Here is a 22,521-nt window from a genome sequence, read left to right as displayed (position 1 = left end):
CCTCCCCACCCTAATTTGCATATGCAAATTAGGATTCGGATTTGGTTCGGCTGGACAGAAGGATTCGGAATCCGAATCTTGGCTAAATCCCGAACCGAATCCTGGATAGAAGACCTTTGAAAACCCTGCAAAAAGTCTGAAAAAGGGGTGAGTTCTACAGGAGCTGGTTTAACCGAAATGTGCATCGCCCAGCAATAGTCCATTCCTTGAGTAGATCACGTCTGTTGCGATGTCAACACTATCAGTATTTTAGTAAGGCAGCTACAGTAAGTTACAGATGAATGACTGAAATCAAGAAGAGGGAAAGAGTAGAGTAAAATGTAGGGAAAATGAGAAGATACTGATAAAGTGAGCAGCAAAGACAATGGGAGGTGCAGAAGAGGTAGAATAGAAAGCACAAGAGAGATGAAGTGTGAATTAAGCCTACATTAAAATAAACATCTGAAATGTCAAAACCTCTATGTCAAAAAAGTTGCACAGCACATACGTATGGTCAACCAGCCATGCTTCTACTGAATAGCTGCACATTAGTAGTAAAACAAATTCCTTCCTTATGTTTCCTTTGTTTTCCTTTTTTTTACATCTAGAATCACATGGGCAGCAAGAGGTCTTCTCCTTTCCAGAAAAACTGATGGCACTGAAGGGCTCATGTGTGGAGATCCCATGTATTCTCAGTTATCCAGGACACCATGTGATGTGGTATGTTTATGATGAAGACAAGCATCATGTGATTGTTAGCAGCGACAACACCACATCAATTTTATCTCATTACAAACACCGGACATTACTTGTCCAGCCTACACAACTCGACTGCACTCTGCGCATAGACAATGTGAATGCAGAAGATGGAAAACATTATTATCCAGGAGTCGATAATGTTACGGCTTATGAGATCAACCGGAGGATGGTTAAAATAGATGTCAAAGGTAAGCTTATAGCTCATCTGTTCAAATCTAACTAACACAAGCTTTCAAAATAAGACAAACTGCCCCACTGATTGGTGAGGCTTCTTTCATGAAATCAATTAAACAGATGGGCAGTTTTGTACAAGAATTATAGGATGAACAAATAAGCTCCATGCAGATATCTTGCCAGTCAGATGGAGCAGGCAGTAATAAGTCCAAATACAGGCACATGTCTGGGCAGGCAGCAATCAAACAGAAATTAAATTAAAAAAGTACCCCGTCAGTACCAACTGATTTTATGTCTAGTAATAACTTAATTGACTACCATTCAAGTAGCAGTTACAAAACTTAAATTAAAGTGCAGTGCGTGCCGGTCATTTAATCCATCAACAATTTTATGTAAAGCCAATTCATAAATAAATTAAATATAAAGTGCCATTTAGTGCGTGTATCCAATGAATGTTGCCAGACTAAAAGTTGACAATCAATTCATTAAAAATTCATGATTGGGCTCAGGTGAAACAATAATGTCCACAATTAAGTGCTTGATTGAGTGCCAATTAATTATAGGAAACAAGGTGCATTTACAAAGTTGATGTTCTAAAAAAGTTCATAATTTAAGTAAAATTTATATATAAAGTGCCGTGCAATAAAGGTCAAATACTAGATAGGTAGTATAAGTAAGAGTAAGATCTAAATCAGTTTTAAATTATGACCAGGAGTCTTACAGTAAGTTAGAAAGATATAAAGAAAAAATAGAGGCTGGAGCTGTCCCCAAGCTGCCTAATAAATTTACTAAGACTGGGACACCACAAAGAAGAAGGCAGGACAGGGTAACCGAGAATGTAGCCTTGAAATTAACTTGCCCTGACTTAGTTGAGGCTATGCTATGCTTGAAAAGCCAAAATCATTGGTCCCTTAGAATGGAAGGAAGAGTTGGAGAAATAAAAGATTTTGACAAACTTTTTATCTTTGATTTACAACGAGTGGGTTGGTTTTAACCTTTGTCGCTACTGTCTACCTTTATCTCTCCAACTCTTCCTTCCATTCTAATGGGCCGATGATTTGTGGCTTTTCAGGTATAGCATAGCCTCAACTAAGATCAAGTTAATTTCAAGGCCACAGTCTCGGTTACCCTGTCCTGCCTTCCTCTTTGTGGTGTCCCAGTCTTAGTAAATGTATTAGGCAGCAAGCTTTGGGACAGCTCCACCCTCTATTTTTTCTTTATATCTTTATAACTAGTGATGGGCGAATTTGTGCCGTTTCGCTGAAAAATTTGCGAATTTCCCACGAAATTTGAAAAATGGCGAAAAATTCACCACGAATTCGCGCCTGGCAAAAAAATTCGCCCATCACTATTTCTAACTTACTGTAAGACTGTAGCGCTAGGTTTGGCCCCTATCCCAACTCCTGGTCATAATTTAAAACTGATTTAGATCTTACTTATCCTTATCTAGTAATTGACCTTTATTGCACGGCACTTTATACATAAATTTTACTTAAATTATGAACTTTTTAAGAACATCAACTTTGTAAATGCACCTTGTTTCCTATAATTAATTGTCACTCTCTAATGAATTGTGGACATTATTAATTACACCTGAGCCCAATCATGAATTTTTAATGAATTGATTGTCAACTTTTAGTCTGGCAACATTCATTGGATACACACACTAAATGGCACTTTATATTTAATTTATTTATGAATTGGCCTGGGAATTAATTGACCTGGGAATTGATCAGCTTTACATAAAATTGATGATGGATTAAATGACCGGCACTACTACTACGACTACTACTTGAATGGTAGTTAATTAAGTTATTACTAGACATAAAATCAGTTGGTACTGACGGGTACTTTTTTATTTAATTTTTGTATCTATCTGACGGATGTCAGCCCCTTCCAGTAACCACTAAGATCTTGTTCTTTTTCTTTGTGGTAAAAGAGTTCCTTTTTTTCTCTATTTGCAGAAATCAAACAGAGTCAATAGAACACGCAGGGCAGAAACAAACAGGAATCTGCAATAACATGCCAAAGGTTAAAACAAAGTGAAAACAGGGCAAGAACAGGACTTTTAGATTTCAGGAACTCAGGACAGGAACTCGTGGAGACTGCAGGAAAGCCAATGATCCAGCCCAGCTTGTAGGAAGAGGATGGCTTAAATAGTCCCTCATTGGGTTATTGTCTGCAGCTGGTTCATGTGGATGGACCCTTGTTCCTGACAGTTAAAAATTTTCACCAGTTAATAGTGCTGTTCCAGCAGAATTCTGCACTAAAATCCATTTTTTGAAAGAGCAAACAGATTTGTTACTATTTAATTTTGACATTTGGTGTGGGGCTTGATGTCAGTTTCCTAGGTTCCCCCAACCATGTGGCTCTGCTCTGATAAACTTCAGTCATTCTTTACTGCTGAACTGCAAGTTGTGATATCAACCCCCTCAGCAGTCCATCAACAATCTATCAAGAGAACAATGGACAGCTAACCAGAGAGCAGCTCCTGGACACCTCTGCTGAAGGATTCAGCTGCCTAAACTGATGGGTCCTCCATGAGCTAATAGCACTGCTGCTACTACTCTGAATTTTAGCAAGTCGGTGAACAGGCAAAACTGCCTATACCGCTTCCTAATCTCTGCCGGCTAAAATACACTATGGGAAAACTGTCCCATATACCAGTAGTCTTGATTAGGTTGTACAGTAAAGGATATATATATATATATATATATATATATGTATATACCCACAGTACTCATTGTAAATAATGGTGCACTGGTGCAACTCTAGATCCTAAATACATTATACAGTTAGGGGGAGAAGTAGTGGCACCCAAAATACATTAAAGGGTTACTGTCATTGGAAAAAACATTTTTTCCAAAATGAATCAGTTAATAGTGCTGCTCCAGCAGAATTCTGCACTGAAATCCATTTCTCAAAAGAGCAAACAGATTTTTTTATATTCAATTTTGAAATCTGACATGGGGCTAGACATTTTGTCAATTTCCCAGCTGCCCCAAGTCATGTGACTTGTGCTCTGATAAACTTCAATCACTCTTTACTGCTGTACTGCAAGTTGGAGTGATATCACTCCTCCATTTTCCCCCCCAGCAGCCAAACAAAAGAACAATGGGAAGGTAACCAGATAGCAGCACCCTAACACAAGATAACAGCTGCCTGGTAGATCTAAGAACAGCACTCAATAGTAAAAACCCATGTCTCACTGAGTCACATTCAGTTACATGTCAGAAAGCAGTGGCGTAACTAGATATTACTGGGCCCCAAAGCAAATTATTTTTCAGGCCCCCAAAATGTTTAGAGGTTGACTTGTTTCTCCAATATTTATTGAAATTGTATATGAATTATGAATTAGGGCCTCATGGGGCCCCTATACCTCCTGGGCCCCCCTGCAGCCGCAGGGTCTGCTTCCTCTATAGTTACGCCCCTGTCAGAAAGCATTTCTCTCCTAAAGTGCAAATAAATATATAACTTCCTAAAAAACCTTTTATCAGGGCCGGTAACCCTTTTAAATGGAAGGGAATACTAAAATGAATCTTTCTGTCCATCACTAACTTAAGTGCCTCAGTTGGGATATTGAGTCCTATCTTCTACACCATTCACACTCATTGCTTTACCCCACAAGTATTGTTGTGTATTTATTGATTTTTTACTAAACTGGGCTTTTTATTTAATTGCAACATTTAGAGGGTTATTTACGAAACTCCAAATGCAAAAATCACAAAAACAATTGTGAACTTTTCGGAAATTATATGGAAAAAGTTAGAATCCAAAAGCCGGCATCTCAGACCTGTCGAGGTTGCATATAAGTCTATGGGAGAAATCCTAATGATATGTTAATGCGTGATGTGTTTTGAGTGTTTGGGTGGAAAATCCGAAAAAAATGTGAAATTCAGATTTTTTCCCCGCAAACCACATTTTCGGGAAAATGTAATAATAAATAAGCGGGAAAAAAATGGTGCAGATGTGATCTGAGTTTTTGGCAGAACATGTTGAGATAAATTCAGACTTTGATAAATATGCCCCTAAATATCCTTGTAGCACACTTTGGGAATACTGGGATTATCCAGTCCACTGGTAAAGAAGTAGCTAAGGACTCCTCTTGAAGCCAAAGGCAGTTATAGGCAGAAAATAATTGCCAGATTAAGAACAAGATACACAATTGGAATAAGAATGTTTCATTGTCTGTTTCACGACACCTACTTCTGCAACAACCACATATAATAGATAGATTTGTAAAAAAAATTATAATAACAATCATTCTGTTTATCCTTCTCATTCGTGTAGTCCTACTAGTAGTACTTTATACTGCATACCCACTGTAATACAGATCGGGATTTTGCATTTTAAATTTTTTTTATTTATTTTAACATTTATCAGATTCCATTTGGCCTTCTCTTCAAAAACCAAACGATATTGCTGAAGGAACAATTGCAGTCGCTACATGCAAAGCAATACATACATGTGCCTCTAGACCTCCAAAATTCAAGTGGAACAAGGAATTTGATTTAATCGAGAGGAAAACCACCACACAAAGTCCCATGAATCCAGAGCTGACAGAAACTTCAATAATAAACATGAATCCTAAAGATTCGGACGACAGAACGGAAATTAAGTGTACAGTTAATTACCCCAATGGACAATCAAGCCTGGTATCCAGTCCAATCAGAGTCAATTGTACGTATGACATCTGGCATAGAATTTCAGTTTGTGAATATTAATCAGCTTTAGTTTAGGGATAGCATTTGGATGGATTTGCTCTACAATATTATTTCTAGACTTGGCTTTCTTGAGAGGTACTTTTAGAAAATCATTACAAATAAAGAAGTAAAATGTATCATTTAGTTTGTAAAATTGAAATGAATCAAAATTTTTTTAATTTTTGATAAATATAAAAATGTTAAAAATATTTTCAGTCCACAGTTTTCCCTTTTGCCAAACTCTAGACTCAAACATCCTTGAAAGCTTAAGTTACTTTTAAGACTTCATTCATTTTTAATTGATAAAGCTGAACTGCCCCATGGGACAAATATAACAAGCTTTCCTACTACTGATGTCAGACTAACAGGCCTATAGTTTTGAGGCTAAGAATGGGATACGTTTTTGAAGAGCAGCACCACATTAGCATTTCACCATTCTTTCTGCACGATGACCAACCTCAATGAATCCTGATTAGTGATAGGCAAATTTATCCAGTTTCACCGAAAAATTCGTGAATTTGCCGAGAAATTAGCGAAACAGTGAAAAATTTGTGAAAAGTGAATTTTGATGCGTGCGTCAATTTTGACACAGACAAAGTTAATGGGTGTCCGAATAATGTCAACCGCGACAGTTTTGGTGCGAGCAACTTTTCACGGCAGTTTCGCAAATTTATTTGCCGGCGGCGAAATGTGGAAATGACGAATTTATTTGCCTATCACTAATCCTGATACATGATTTAAAGGTCTATTACATAGTAAAGCTCGTTTAGTACCCTCGGATTAATAAGATCCATTCCTGGACCCTTGTTTACTTTCACATGTTCAAGTCTCTTTTGATTTACCTCCTGAGTGACCAGGCATTGCGTTATTTAAGTTAATTCCATTTTTTGCTAGAAATAAACGGAGGCATGCTAAAAACATACATAAACCATATAAGGACATGAGGGACACTTGCAATCTGCAGCCTTCCAGTTGTTAATGACACTAGCAGAGACATCTTTTGTTTTCTGCTCTCATTTACTACAGAAATAGTAAAGAGTAGCACTAGATACAGTAGGTGCCTAATATATAGGGACAGAGGCAAGTTATTGTGTGCTCTGCTTTCCTTTACCCTACACAAATATTTGTTGTGGCAAAGCCCAAATTGCCTGTTATTAAATAAAATAATTCCTTTTTCAGTTAATGATCCTTACATTTCCTTTATTTCAAACAGATCCACCCAAAAACACAACGGTTTCTATTCTCGGAGATCCTGATATACAAGAGGGAGATGAGGTTACGTTATCATGTAATTGCAGGGCCAACCCAGAAATACAGACCTACCTATGGTTCAAGGGAATGGAGTCAGCAGGTGAAGGGCAGAATATTACCCTGAAGAACGTGAAATGGACAATTGAACCCTATTCCTGCACTGCACGGAATATTCAAGGAGAGGGAAAATCCGCTGGTGTTGTCATTCCAGTAAAATGTATGTAGTACCATGATGTAGGATATGTAACAGGGATTATTCAAATTTGATGTTCACAATTTGCACCAAGATAATTTGCCTTTGGTCTCCATTATTATTTACATTTAATTATTATTTACATATAATTATTTATACAGTATATTCTAAACAGGTAATTATTAAGTGGAATCCATGCTTAGAGTTTAATAAAAAAAATTGTAACTGATAGTAAAAGACCAACAGCAACACCCACATTGTTTCAAAAGAGTCAAATCATTGGCTCATCACCAAGAAGCATAGCCAGGAGCTAAGAACGTCTAGAAAACAAAGCATCTAAGCGGTTATAATGATTGTAGATGAGTAATTCACCCAACTAATATAAATAGTACATTTTTCTAATCAAGTTATTTCATATACAGGTTTAGGATCCGTAATCTGGAAACCCGTTATCCAGAAAGCTCCAAATTATGGAAATGCCATCTCCCATATAGGGCAAATTCACTAACCTGCAGAGTGCGCACTAAAATTCGAAGTTGCGCTCAGGGAGGCGAAAGGTAGCGAAGTTGCGCTAGAGTTAATTTGTCAAGGAAAGTGCAGTTATGCTAGCGATGCCTAATTTGCATACAGCGCCAAGTTAAAGTACAATGGACGTATATGTAGCAGCAAATACATTACACTACACAAGCCTGGGAAAGCTTCATTAAATAACATAGAGTTGTTATATTGCCCTACACATGTGGCCACTGTATAGTTTAGGTGCCATATGTTAGGAAATGTAGGGGGGAAGGAGGGTACCCCAAAAAAATTACGATCATTTTCAGCCTATCACCCTTAAAAAAGGAAAAGACGCTTTTTGGGACTTAGAAAAAATGTCAACTATTTTTGAAGCAATCCCTATCTACTCTATTGCACTTCGTCTGGTCTGAGGTGGCGAAGGCAAGTCTGGCGCAAGAGGTAACGTTCAGTAAAATGCGCAAGTTAGTGAATTAAAGTAGTTACGTCCCTTCGTCATAGTGCAACTTCGCCTAGCGTAAGGGTGCGAAGTAGCGCTAGAGTAGGTCCACTTCCAAGCGAATTAGGCGCTTCGCACTTTAGTGAATTTGCCCCTAGAGTCTAATTTAATCAGATTTTGTAAATGTTTTCCCTTTTCTCTGTAATCATAAAATAGTTATGTTTTCTTGATCCCAGCTAAGATACTGTACAACTCATCCTAATTAAAGGCAATGCAAGCCTTTTGGGTTTATTTAATGTTTAAATGAATTTCTGGTAGACTTATGGTATGGAGATCTAAATTACGGAAAGAGCCATTATCCTGGAAAACCCCAGGCCCCCGAGCATTCTGGATAACAGGTCCCATACTTGTATAAGGAACTATTCTATAAGGACCAAGGACTATGGGGTTAGTAAGTTCCCCAACTTTTTTGATTGCTGGGCATGGACACAACTCTTGAAATCTTTGCTTTATTTGTTTGAATGGTATAAATGAGTTGCACTTAGTTGCATGACTGCTGATTGTTGATTGAAAATACCCACTGGTGAGTTATCAAACAATATTCATGAAAGTACGGAGCGCATTGAGTCAATCCCCATTCACATGAATAAAGAGGTTGTGATTATAGACTCTTTCCTCCTGACCCTTATGCTTGCTAAAGCAGTAATCCTGAAACTGAGAATACCCACTATCCGATATGTTTCTCTCCTCAGTGTGCTTTTTTTTTTCCAGATGCTGCAAAGGGAGTGCAGATTATTAAATATGAAAACATAGATGGGAGTATTGAACTACAGTGCAAAGTTTTCAGCAGCAATCCAAAAATTACGCACTTCACATGGCTGAGGGATAATATTCCTTTAATAACCCAGAAAAACCCAACTCTGTTGCTGAATAACTCAGAGATAAACTCTGGGGAATACAACTGTGTTGCCCACAATCTGATTGGAAATGCTTCCTCTGATACCAAGGTTTCTGTTGCAATGAAAGGTTTGTATTTGTCCATAAAATGTATTATTTACACGGGAAAAAGAGTCTTTTTACCAATCTAGTCCCATTTTAATGGGTTAATGGGAAAGCAGATATATAAAATAATTTCAATTCCTCCTTGTATTCTATAGAAATAGGTATTTGTGTTCTTACACTGGACAAGTTTGCCCCACTGTAGAGCCAATAAACAATAGGCATTGATCACTGAACTACAATTCGACTAATCCAAGTAAATCTCTACTTGTAAAGGGTTAAAATGCTTGAGGAAATGCTTTGTATACAATCAGTACTATTACATGAACCACACAATGTTTTAGTACTTGCATCATAGTTAAACAGAAGTCTTTTCTGCCTGAAAGTAGTATATCCCTATTTAGACCAATTAAAAACTCCTACTGTAGACCAGATGCCACACCCCTTGAGATAATTGAGATATAAAACAGTAGCTGTGACCTTAAGACCTGAAACTTCTTACGCATTTAATCTTTATTCATATAGGGGAAGCAAAACCAAATCCAATATACACTTTCTCAGCCTAGTGACTATAGACTAGTAAGCCTGACTTCTTAAGGGATCTAATATATAAAGGTGTCAAGAGAGATTCAGGAAATTATGTTCTTTTTAGCACACAAATGAAGCAAATTCTTTTATGGATTTACTAATAATAATTTAAGTCCAGGCATTGTTGTTTGTGAATTATGTAAAATCTACAAGCTCATTCATCAAATACAAGACAAAGTGTTTGTAGATAACAAATTTGGATGGCAAAGAAGAAAAGCAAAAGGAAACCATATTAAATGTTTAGCTCTTTAACTAGTTCACCTAACAAGACCCTATCTAATGTCTGTAAAGAGCTCCAGTTAAATAGCAAAAATAATTTCCAGTAATGTCATTGCTGAGTGATTCACTGCACTCAAATATCCATGTGATTGACATCTACCAATAGCCTTAGCATGGCACTGTACATGTGGGTCAGATTTGCAGATAAAGGCACCTTTGGGGTGCCAACTTGCATCAGTGTAGTTACTGATAGCAACAAATCACAATTTGTTTGGGGGTCAGTCTATTGTAAATATCTGATTAGTTGCTATGGGCAACTGCACTTATGAAATTTAGCACTAAGGGGCTCATCAGGGTTTTTTTCAGCAGACCTGAGGATGCCCCAACCCTTTTGACTTATGGCAGTAGTATGTTTGTTAGGGCCTGATCATCAAATTGTGTCCAGTGAGTGGGACTTAGTTAGCACTGTGTTCAGTATTCTCAGGTGAGTATATTTTTTTACTGTATCATATGCAAATGGATTGAAGAAACCTACAATAAAGTGATGGGCAAATTTGTCCTGTTTTGCTGAAAAGTTCCATCGAAATTCGCGAAATGGCAAAAAAATAGCCAAACGCAAATTTTGACGCCGAGCATCGAAATTGTTGCCGTCGGGATAAAAAAAACGTTGACTTTGCCAGTGAATTTTCGCCACAATTTAGTGATTTTATTCACCAGTGGCGAAACGCCGAAGTTCGTCGCAAATTCACGCCTGGCGAATAAATTCGCCCATCAAAAAAAATAAATAAACTGTTACAAGAGAGAGATTATAAAAAAAAACCCTCACAGGCACTAAACTGCGTTATTTAGGGAGGCACATAATCAAGTTGTTGAACAAAACTGTGCATCCCTGTTGCAGCCGGTGTTCTGTTGCCTCCCACTTTATTAATCAAAAACTAAATAGATAATATTAAGATTGGATGTGGTTCTGGATTTTTCTTGAAAAACAATATAACTGTGTTATTTCTTTGTGTTTTCTTTTCAGCAGAGACTCCAAATTACACAGACAGTGCCTCGGAGCAAACATCATCTATGTATGGACTCATTGCTCTCCTCCCTATTCTGCTGATTTTGTTCTTTATTTTGAGGTATACCTGTAGCTTTTCTTAGTATTATTATTATTATTAATAACATGTATTTATATAGTGCCAACATATTGCGTAGCGCTGTAAAGTACAACTAAATCACATGAATTATATACATAGAACGTATGGAGTTACATACATCACAATCAATACCTGTACAAAAGGTGAGGAAGGCCCTATGCAGAAAGAGCTTACACTCTAAAGGGAAGGGAGTAATACACAAGGTGTGGGAGTGGGCAAGAATTAAGTGGGTGAGAAATGTGGTACTGTATGTTGTGTTGCGTTTGGTAGTTAAGCAGAGTGAGGGTAGGCTTCTCGAAAGAAGTGCGTTTTAAGAGATTTCTTAAAAGCAGAAAGGTTGGAAGAAATTGGGACAGACCGTGGGAGAGAGTTCCAGAGGAGGGGTGCAGCCCTTGCAAAGTCTTGAATGTGAGCATGTGAGGAGGTAATGAGAGAAGAGTTGAGGAGCAGGTCAGTAGAGGAGCGTAGTAAGTGGTTGGGTATCCAGGTACACAAGTACCCTTAAATATTTTAAAATATGCAATTCATACACACATCTGTCTGTCTGGCCAGCTACCAACACACAAATACACACAGACGCAGCACAGTGGTTAGCATGGCTGGTTTGATCCCTGCTAAGGTGCTGTCTTTGTCCAAATTCCTGCTTGGGACCATTTTCTGAAACCCATACCTGCAATTTGCTCCACATTCATCACTACCCACAACCAACTTGCTTACTTGCTACCTGTACCCAACCCGTTGCCTGACCCCAGGGCTGCCATCAGAAATCACTGAGCCCCATACAACAACATTTTCTGGGCCCCATGTTCCCCGCCCACTCCAGATCCCGCCCACCCCACACCACAGGAAAAAGGCTACACAAATATCAGCGCTAAAAATGGTAAACCCCCCCACACACACAAGGTATAAAAAGCCAATGGTGGCCAGGACCTACTTATAAGTTAAAATAAAAAAAAAAAACATTGGTGGTTAGAGTCCCCCTATAAATTTAAAAAAAATGGCCCCATAAAAGTTTTTAAAAAAACATTAGTGGCCATGCCATGACATTGGAGGTCATGGGCAATATAGAATATTTTTTAAAAAAAATTGGTGGCCAGGGGCCTATAGAGTATTATAGTAATACATTGGTGGCCAGGGGTTTAATTAAAAAAAACACATTGGTGTTCAGTGGAACTTACCTTAGGCTAATTTTGTGCCTTTGGGTCTTTTTGCGGATTTGGGGCTTCAGCTTTGGCTCCTTTCCTGGCTTTGGGACTTTCTGGGTCTTCAGGACATCAGCTTTGTGCCTTTTCATGGCTTCGGGTCTTTTTGCAGCTTCGGGACTTGGAGATTTGGCGCTTCGGGTATTCAGTGGTTCTGCGCATGACTTCGGGTCTTTCATGGGGGGGCCTAGTACGAAGGTACCCCCTGTGCCCCCCTGATGGCGGCCTTGCCTTACTCACTCCCCTAATACCCGCAATACCCCTTCTACTTATTCTGAGACAGTTAGAGAACTAAAGAACTAGATAATTAATGACATGAGAACGAGAAACATTTTTTCTGATCATTGTGAAACACATTAGCACATTTAGTTAGTGATTCATTTTTACATTATTGTTGCATGCCACGGCCAACATGTGCTGTAGCAACGGCTTTCAACAATAATGTTATCAATGTAATAAAGGACGCAAACCCCTGCTATCAGTTTATTACCTATATCAACCAATCAGCAGGTAGCATTCACTGGTCACCTGTTCAAAAGCTAACATCTTATTGGTTGCTATGGGTTACTGCGCTTCGGCAGACTTAGTGGGGCTAAAGTTTGTGCAGCAAGAATGATTCACACGCTGAACATATTTGCTCTGCTCATGGTTATATTTACAAAGCTGGATAAGATTGGTGTATTTATGGGTCTATTTATCATGCTGTGTAAAAAGTGGAGTGAAGCAAAAGGGCAGATCCACAAATAATAAAAAATGAAAATTGCAAATTGTCTCAGAATATCACTCGAGGTGAATTTATATACGTATCGAAATTTATTATGTACTGTCTCTTTAAAAATTCGACTTCGACCATTCGCCATCTAAAACCTACTGAATTTCTGTTTTAGCCTATGGGGGACCTCCTAAAACCCATTTGGAGTCAATTGGTGGACTTTAAAAAAAATCAAAAAAAATTCTGGGAAAAACTTCTAATCCAATTTGTATGATTTGAATTCGGCCGAATACGGACCTATTCAATCGAAAACTGACCTATGTGACCAAAAAAAACTTCAGTTGGTCTTTTTGAATTCAAATTTCGAAGTTTTTTTAATTCGAAATTCGACCCTTGATAAATATGCCCCTAAAAGTTAATTTAAGGGTGAAAAACCTCTTAAATTATTATGATTGTGCAAAAAAACTTTCTGCATTATGAATTTTGTTCAGATGTTTTTAATTCATGTATTGCTTTATTTACTTATCCGTAGAAGACTTAAAATCAAATGGTGTCCATTAAACCAAGGAAGCAACAATGCGGTAAGGAAATGTCCCTTTCATTCAGGCTTATGAAACTCAAATGTCTAATAAGAACCCAGATTTCTTTTTAGGGGTAAGTAAGTAATGGGACAGAAGTCAGGGCTACCCTGAACTGCGGATTCATGTTTTCAGTCTGTATTGAAGGCTACATGATTTGAGGTCCAGACATCTTGCAAGGGACTCCTCATGTAGGGCCCTATTTATTAAACCGTGATTTTTTTTCTGGACAGTTTTTTAGGGAGAAAACTCGAATTTTTCGTGGAAAATTTTTTTTGTGAATTATCGAAAAATTTATGAAACGCAGTGATGGGCGAATAAATGCGTCAGTTGCAAATTCTCAGCAAATTTTTAGTTATTCCACCAGCAAAAAGATTTGCGAATATAGCGCAAAAATTTGCAAGGAGAAATATTTGGGCATTTAAGAATAGTCGCTAGAATAAACATTGTCGCGCATCAAAATTATTCAGATGGCCGTTGACTTTAATGCATTTGGCCTTAATAAGTGTGCATATAACAATTGTTGCGGGCGTTGAGATTATATATATATATATAAATATAATATATATAGAATTTTGACACCCATTGACTTCAATGCGTTTTTGCTGCAGTTTTGAAAAGAAATTTGCAAAAGGTGAAATGTGAGAATTTCACCTCGACTCCATGACTGCTGAAAAAATGTGCTCATTACTAATTAATGATAAAGTTAAAATTGTGGAAGGGGGGTTTTAAATTTTTAAATTAAAAAATTTAGATTAATTTGAGTTTTAGTAATTAATCCCCGTAGTGTAATCATCCGGGAGAGGTTAAATTGCCTATTTACTAGCAAACTTCTATTTTTTTCATGAATCACATTTTTTTCTCTAAAAAGTTCATTCTCTAAAACTCGAAAAATTTGAGATTTATTAAGTGTAAAAACCACAACGATTCTAATATAAAATTTCAGCAAGTAAAAGCAATCAATGTCCTGTAGAAGTCAATGGCAGCTGCTCTGATCCGATTGGACTTTTCTAGCCACTTGGACTTTTATAGGTTTTCAAATTTTTCTTCCCTATAGTAATTGCCCAAAATACTGGAATTTTTTTGAGATTTTCAAGGTTTTTTTTTCCGTTTGTACTTTTTATATTCATATAATAAATTAAAAGCCATTCAAGATTTTAGAAAAATAGAGTTTTGTTTTAAAAAACTCTAAAACCACTAAAATCTGAATGTTGCTAAATGGGACTCCCCGTCTCACATGAGAAGCCCTGGTTGAAGTTGGCACCTAGAATGAACTACATTTTGATAATTAAAATAAAAATGATTTATTGTATTTTTTGAACGTAAACATTTAAATTTTTTTTTTTAGGAATCACAGTTCTCTGAACCTATATACCTCGATATTAAAGAGAGAGACCGATTTAAAGAATCCTCTGACGTCAAGGTAATACCAACAAGCAAAATTTTCAAAATTCACATTGGTTGCCAAGAGTTACTGCCCAGGGGCAAATGAAGCCCTGGGAAATGTAACAGAATGTGGGTAACAAACAGCGCATGGGATTTCAAAAATTGCATAGTGTGTTGTACCTGTGAGGCCATTTTATTATAAGGTTTAGGGATCCCGGATTTAAAGAAGACAAACTTTTAATTCTTGGGAATATCCTGTACTTAACCTTTGCTATTGTTAGAATTAAACACTACGGGGCCTATTCACTAACTTCGAGTGAAGGATTCGAAATACAAAAACTTCGAATTTCGAAGTGTTTTTTTGGCTATTTCGACCATAGAATGTGCTACTACGACCTTTGACTACGACTTCGACTTCGAATCGAAGGAATCGTACTAAAAATCGCTCGACTATTCGACCATTCGATAGTCGAAGTACTGTCTCTTTAAGAAAAAACTTCGACCCCCTAGTTCGCCATCTAAAAGCTACCGAACTCAATGTTCGCCTATGGGGAAGGTCCCCATAGGCTTTCCTAAGTTTTTTTGATCTAAGGATTATTCCTTCGAACGTTGGATTTAAATCCTTCGAATCGTTCGATTCGAAGGATTTAATCGTTCGATCGAAGGAATAATCCTTAGATCGTTCGATCGCACTATTTGCGCTAAAATCCTTCGACTTCGATATTCGAAGGATTTTAATTCCCAGTCGAATATCGAGGGTTAATTAACCCTCGATATTCGACCCTTTGTGAATCGGCCCCTACAAGTTTGTTGGACAGTGTTTTTAGGTTATTCTTCCTAAGAGGTGCCACATGATAATTATTAATCAAATGCATGTGTGGTTTAATCCCTTTAAGTCTTCAAATAACATTTTATGTGATTTATTCTTCACAATCAATTCTCTCAGGATTCTACATCTGCCGACAATCCCTACACTGCACTCACCAAGAGAGAGAGTCTCATATACGGTGACATCAAGGTAAAACTCATTGATTTGATACTTTACACCCCAAGCATAAAGTATGGAGCAAAGTTGATAGATTTCAAGTCCTAGATGAATTTCTGTTCAAAGGGACTTTCCAGTGCAGCCATATAAAGGAACAAGGCTGCAGGCTGAGTTATACAGGGAACTCTGAGTATCACTCATGTATTATAAGGGATAATGTATCCCCTACTGTAAATGATAAGGATATTAGAAGTCACTGAGGGGTTGTTCTGTGACCATATAAAGGCACAAGGCGGCAGGCTGAGTTATACAGGGAACTCTGAGTATCACTCATGTATTATAAGGGATAATGTATCCCCTACTGTAAATGATAAGGATATTAGAAGTCACTGAGGGGTTGTTCTGTGACGATATAAAGGCACAAGTCTGCAGGCTGAGTTATACAGGGAACTCTGAGTATCACTCATGTATTATAAGGGATAATGTACCCCCTACTGTAAATAATAAGGATATTAGAAGTCACTGAGGGGTTGTTCTGTGACCATATAAAGGCACAAGGCGGCAGGCTGAGTTATACAGGGAACTCTGAGTATCACTCATGTATTATAAGGGATAATGTACCCCCTACTGTAAATAATAAGGATATTAGAAGTCACTGAGGGGTTGTTCTGTGACCATATAAAGGCACAAGGCGGCAGGCTGAGTTATACAGGGAACTCTGAGTATCACTAATGTATTATAAGGGATAATGTACCCCCTGCTGTAAATGATAAGGATATTAGAAGTCACTGAGGGGTTGTTCTGTGACCATATAAAGACACAAGGCTGCAGGCTGAGTTATACTGGGAACTCTGAGTATCACTCATGTATTATAAGGGATAATGTACCCCCTACTGTAAATGATAAGGATATTAGAAGTCACTGAGGGGTTATTCTGTGACCATATAAAGGCACAAGGCGGCAGGCTGAGTTATACAGGGAACTCTGAGTATCATTCATGTATTATAAGGGATAATGTACCCCCCACTGTAAATGATAAGGATATTAGAAGTCACTGAGGGGTTGTTCTCTGACCATATAAAGGCACAAGGCTGCAGGCTGAGTTATACAGGGAACTCTGAGTATCACTCATGTATTATAAGGGATAATGTACCCCCTACTGTAAATGATAAGGATATTAGAAGTCACTGAGGGGTTATTCTGTGACCATATAAAGGCACAAGGCGGCAGGCTGAGTTATACAGGGAACTGTGAGTATCACTCATGTATTATAAGGGATAATGTACCCCCTACTGTAAATGATAAGGATATTAGAAGTCACTGAGGGGTTGTTCTGTGACCATATAAAGGCACAAGGCTGCAGGCTGAGTTATACAGGGAACTCTGAGTATCACGCATGTATTATAAGGGATAATGTACCCCCTACTGTAAATGATAAGGATATTAGAAGTCGCTGAGGGGTTCTGTGACTATATAAAGGTACAAGGCTGCAGGCTGAGTTATACAGGGAACTCTGAGTATCACTCATGTATTATAAGGGATAATATACCCCCTACTGTAAATGATAAGGATATTAGAAGTCACTGAGGGGTTCTGTGACCATATAAAGACACAAGGCTGCAGGCTGAGTTATACAGGGAACTGTGAGTATCACTCATGTATTATAAGGGATAATGTACCCCCTACTGTAAATGATAAGGATATTAGAAGTCACTGAGGGGTTGTTCTGTGACCATATAAAGGCACAAGGCTGCATGCTGAGTTATACAGGGAACTCTGAGTATTACTCATGTATTATAAGGGATAATGTACCCCCTACTGTAAATTCTAGGGATTTTAGAGTGCCAGAACATGCACTCTCTCAAGCACTTGTAATGTCAGTTATAATCAGGACAAAATGGAGCAGCTACTTCAATTGTTTGGTAATAAAAATATATACATCGGTAGATATTAATTTCCATTCATTTTCCCAGGGTTCTCAGTCTACTGACCATGCCTACAGTGCACTTCATTTACAAGACGATGAGCCATATGATGAAATCAAGGTAAGACCATTGGGCTGGTTAGCTGTTTAAAGGACATGGAAACCATTCACTTTAGTAAACTAGTATATAATTAGTCACTCCTTGCTGAAGTAGATCACTAGGTTTTTTTACCCAAAATTTCGATTATACACCTTGTTCCAGTGATAAGTTTTCTTGGTGTCAGTTCCGTTGCGGGCACCATCTTTAGCTAGAATATGTCTTCAATATGGCCGCCATCTCTCAAATGTAAGGAAAATGAACATGGTTCAGTGCAGATCAGCAATGAATAGTATGCGCTTGCTGATCAGTACCTACTCTACTGGTTTGGTCATATGTCACCATAGCAACTACTGTAATCGGTTACTATTGGTTGGCACTGAAGAGGGGCGGGCATAGTGGTGTGAATGTTTGTGTGAGATCCTGCTTGCAATAGACTTAGCGCACTCACAATTTTTATTTACTGCGCATGCACCTATTGGCAATGCTATGCAATGTGCATGCTCCTGGTCTTAGTCTTGGCCTATTTTTTTTTACTGTAGTCTGCATATTTTTGTAAATGGAGAATTTTAAACTCTTAAGTGGCTGAAAAGTTGTGCAAATTAGGAGCACTACAACATAGGATAGAGGTATGTCTTTCCATGAACTTAAATTTACTTTTACACTTTCCTTGTCCTTTAACCCCAAACCTTATCCAACATGACTGAAACTATTCTGTGTTATCTTAAATACGCTAGTGCTCGAGAATTAGCAAATCACAATCGCAGGAAAAAAAACATACATTTGTTGTGATTTCCCTGTGATTGTGGTTTCTTTTTCTCACACTCAAATAATGTTATTAAGGGGCAGATTTATCAAGGGTCGAATTTCGAATTTATGAGAGTTTCCAAAAAACTCCCATAAACTCGAAAAAAAAAATGACTAATCGAAATTTATTAAAAAAATCAATTTTTTTTTAATTTGGGTGAATAGGATAGACCTGCAAACTCGAATCGAATTCGAATCAAATTCGATTTAATTAAATTCAAGTTTCCCTGGTTAATAGATGCCATCATTTTACAAGAGGGTAATCTTCACCTCCCATACCCAACTGAACAGAGCACATTCCAAGCAATCAAGACTCTTTAGTCCCTTAGTCCTATACCAGACTGGCAGAGTTTTTTTTATGGCCCACAGGAACCTGGTGGTTCACCAAATTAAATACCAGTGGGGAAGTTTTCTTTCTGACACTTATTTTAATCCCACTGAAGAGCTTGGTGATGCCGAGATGGCCTGCTAAAAGCTGAAGCTGAGTATCATTAGCACTTGCTAAGGAGACGCGCGCATTAACAAGACGATTGCACTAGTTAGTAGCTGTGCTTCAGTTGTGACGAAGCTGACGTCACGGAATAGGAGGAGCTGGACACACGCTATTGTGCACCAGGAAGTACAGCCGTGTGCGTTGATTCCACCCTGGATGATCGCAGCAGAGGCAGGCAGAAAAAACCTGGACGGTATGCAGGTACTAACTTTGCCCTAGATAGCAGGATAGCTATCATAAAAAGGCTACATACACATGGCTTATGTTTTCCACAGTAGGTCATGGAAGCCAGGCGTTCTCACAGCCCAGAGGCAACAAGCAGAGAGGAGAGGAGGTGGGCCATGATTTCTGTTTTAATCAGAAGGATTTTAATTTTTTTTGTTTTTGGTGTTATTTTATCTTTTTGCATTAGTGTGTCTTCCTCAAGACGATCAAGAGAAAGATTAAGATGTGCAGCATGTGATAATCCACCAGTCAGACATTCAAAGTTCTGTGCAAATTGTTCAAAAAAGCTGTCAGGTGAAAAGGCAGCAGAATCAGTAGATATTATGGCCTGGATTAAAGAGGCAGTTGCAGAAGGTATTAAGGAAGCCTCAAAACAATCTACAACAAGTCAATCATGAAAGAGAGTCCCGGAGAGGGATTGTTTCATAAGAGAAGAGTCTCCTGTTAGAGATTCCTTGGCAGGTGAATTGTCAGAGGAAGAAGTGGAGGAAGTGGTGGAACAATTGTCTACATTTGATTTTGCGCTAGTTGAGCCATTAATTAAGGCAATTAGAGAAGAGTTAAAATTATCAGAGGTACAGGAGCCTCAGCCTTCAACTAGCAATCCTTTTAAGGTCCTTAAGAGGGACAGGGCTACTTTCCCATCACATGAGGTTATCAAAGAGTTCATTACAACGGAATGGGGTAAGGTGGATGCTAGGTTTACTATACAGAGTAAGATTCAGAAGTTATATCCATTCTCTTCGGGTCAAGAAAGAGTATGGGAGAAACCACCAAAGGTGGATGCAGCAGTTGCTAGACTCTCCAAGAGGACAGTTTTACCAGTGGATGACATTGCCTCATTTGCGAATACTATGGACCACAAGATAGAGAACATTTTAAAGAAAAATTATCTGGCCACAGCGGCATCATGCAGACTGGCGATAGCCCTAACATCGATGTCACGGCAATGCAGTCATGGATGCATAATATTGAGAGATCCCTCAAACAAGGAATGTATAGAGACAGTATTATAAGATCATTGTCTGAGATGAAGCTAGCTACAGATTTTGTAGCAGATGCATCAATTTATCTGGTAAAAACATAGTCAAGAGCGTTAGCTCATTCAGTGACAGCAAGAAGAGCTTTATGGCTCAGATCATGGAATGCAGATAAAGCATCAAAATTGAACCTATGCGGGATACCTTTTGAGGGTGAGATGCTGTTCGGTTCAAGATTGGAAGATCTTATAAAGAAGGTCACGGGAGGAAAAAGTGTTTTCTTACCTCAGGAGCGAAGACAACATTTTACAACAGATACCTACCAACAGAAGACAATCATTTCGAGATCGATCATCTTTCAGAGAACAAAGGTCATGTATACCAGGGAAAGAATATACACAAGATCAAAGCTGGAAGAGAGGTCAGTCAACTACATCAAGGCCTGGAAGGGGTAGAAGCTCTTTCACAAGAGGTTTAAGAAAATATTTCTGAAATAAAGGCAGCCCAGATCACATATATCCCCAGAAGATTAAAACGATTTCAGAGGGTCTGGGCAGAGTCAATTTCAGACCAGTGGGTGATAGAGACTATAAGAAAAGGATATTGGTTGGAATTTCAGAAGAGATCGAGAGAGAAACACTTTGTGGTATCACAGATTCCATGGGACAAGGAGAAGAAAAAGATATTATTGGACTATGTAGAGAAGTTGCGGTGGAAAGGAGCAATTTCAGTAGTTCCAAGTTCCAAGGATAGGTTTTTTTCTCCCCGATCTTCATGCTCATGAAAAAGACAGGGGATTTCAGACCAGTATTGGATCTAAGACAACTTAACAAATATCTTCTTATCAAGCCATTCAAGATGGAATCGTTGTTTACGATTATTCCGGAAATCAGACCAAAAGACTGGATGTTGTCAATCGATCTAAAGGATGCATATTTACATGTACCAATCGCAACTTCACACCAGAGATTTCTCAGTTTTGCAGTGGGACTAGCAACATCGCCAAGAGTTTTTTCAAAGGTGTTGGCCACACTGATAGCAACATTCCTCAAGAAGTGAAGGATTCATTAAGATGGTTCTTAAAAACAGATCACCTATCAAGAGGAAGGAGTTTAGGGGACATTTCTTGGGAGATTATAACAACCAATGCCAGCTCACCAGGTTGGGGAGCATACTACAAAACAGACGTGACACAAGGGAGGTGGTCACAAGAAGAGACTTTACTTCCAGCAAATGTCAGAGAGTTAAGGGCAGTAAGATTAGCCCTACAACATTTTGGTCATTACTTAAAAGGAAAATTTCTGTTGGTCAGAACAGACAATACAACAGCAATGTCCTACCTAAAGAGACAGGGAGGGACAAGAAGCATGCAGTTAATGGAGGAATTGAGACCGATAGTAAGTTGGGCACAGGACAATCTGGAGGATTTGTCAACAATGTACGTGCCAGGCAAAGACAACAAGATAGCAGATTTTTTTAAGCCAAAGTTTAATAAACAGACACTAGTGGGAACTACATCAGAGTGTGTTCAGGAGGATTTTCAACAGATGGGGACAACCAGAGGTAGATCTCATTTCAATGAAAAAACAACAGGAAGGTAAAGAAATGTTATTCAAGATTCTACGATTCAGCGACAATAGCAACAGACGCGGTGGCACAGAATTGGAGCACAGGTCTCCTATAGGTTTTTCCGCCAATTCCGCTGATTGCCTCAGTTCTGAGAAAGATCAGACAGGATTGGCACAAGTGATTGTAATCGCGCCAGGCATGGTATTTCAAAAGAACAGGTTAACAGCTTCAGGTCTACCAACAGCAGTGGTAGACACTATGATGAATGCTAGAAGAAACTCTACAAATAAAAGTTATCAGAGGTTTGGAAAGTATTCATAGAATATCTTGAAGAAAAGAGCATGCCGCTTGAGGAAATGACAATAGCAAATATATTGGAATTTTTGCAGAGAAGTCTAGAGAAGGGTCTCAGTGTGCGAACCCTCAGATCTCAAGTATCAGCAATCTCAGCCTTTACAGGAAAAGCTTGGGCTCAAGAATCAGTGATGAGACCATTCATGACAGCCATCTTCGAATTAAGGCCTCCTAGGAGGAAAGTGGCCCCCTCATGGGATCTGCCATTAATATTAGATACAGTGGCGTAACTAGTTGTTACTGG

At 38.4% G+C, this 22,521-nt stretch overlaps 1 protein-coding gene across 4 annotated transcripts in view; it reads left to right on the top strand.

Annotated features, from left to right (window-relative positions):
- The window catches only part of LOC108696831 (B-cell receptor CD22), a 56,718-nt gene that overhangs the window by 31,579 nt on the left and 2,618 nt on the right, over positions 1–22,521 (top strand). For 2 of the 4 annotated variants that reach the window (XM_018226488.2, XM_041569727.1), the window contains exons 3-11: positions 588–926; positions 5,296–5,592; positions 6,829–7,083; positions 8,786–9,040; positions 10,845–10,947; positions 13,412–13,460; positions 14,806–14,880; positions 15,790–15,861; positions 17,802–17,873. In XM_018226488.2, the coding sequence (XP_018081977.1) occupies positions 588–926; positions 5,296–5,592; positions 6,829–7,083; positions 8,786–9,040; positions 10,845–10,947; positions 13,412–13,460; positions 14,806–14,880; positions 15,790–15,861; positions 17,802–17,873 (1,517 nt within the window). The remainder of the gene's footprint in view (positions 1–587; positions 927–5,295; positions 5,593–6,828; positions 7,084–8,785; positions 9,041–10,844; positions 10,948–13,411; positions 13,461–14,805; positions 14,881–15,789; positions 15,862–17,801; positions 17,874–22,521) is intronic. The other 2 variants (XM_041569729.1, XM_041569728.1) reach the window with 2 other exon arrangements.

The sequence above is a fragment of the Xenopus laevis genome, chromosome 7L (assembly GCF_017654675.1).
Source record: "Xenopus laevis strain J_2021 chromosome 7L, Xenopus_laevis_v10.1, whole genome shotgun sequence".
Lineage (NCBI taxonomy): Eukaryota > Metazoa > Chordata > Amphibia > Anura > Pipidae > Xenopus > Xenopus laevis.
The sequence above is the reverse complement of the archived record's forward strand: the minus strand, read 5'-3'. Positions and strand labels throughout refer to the sequence as shown.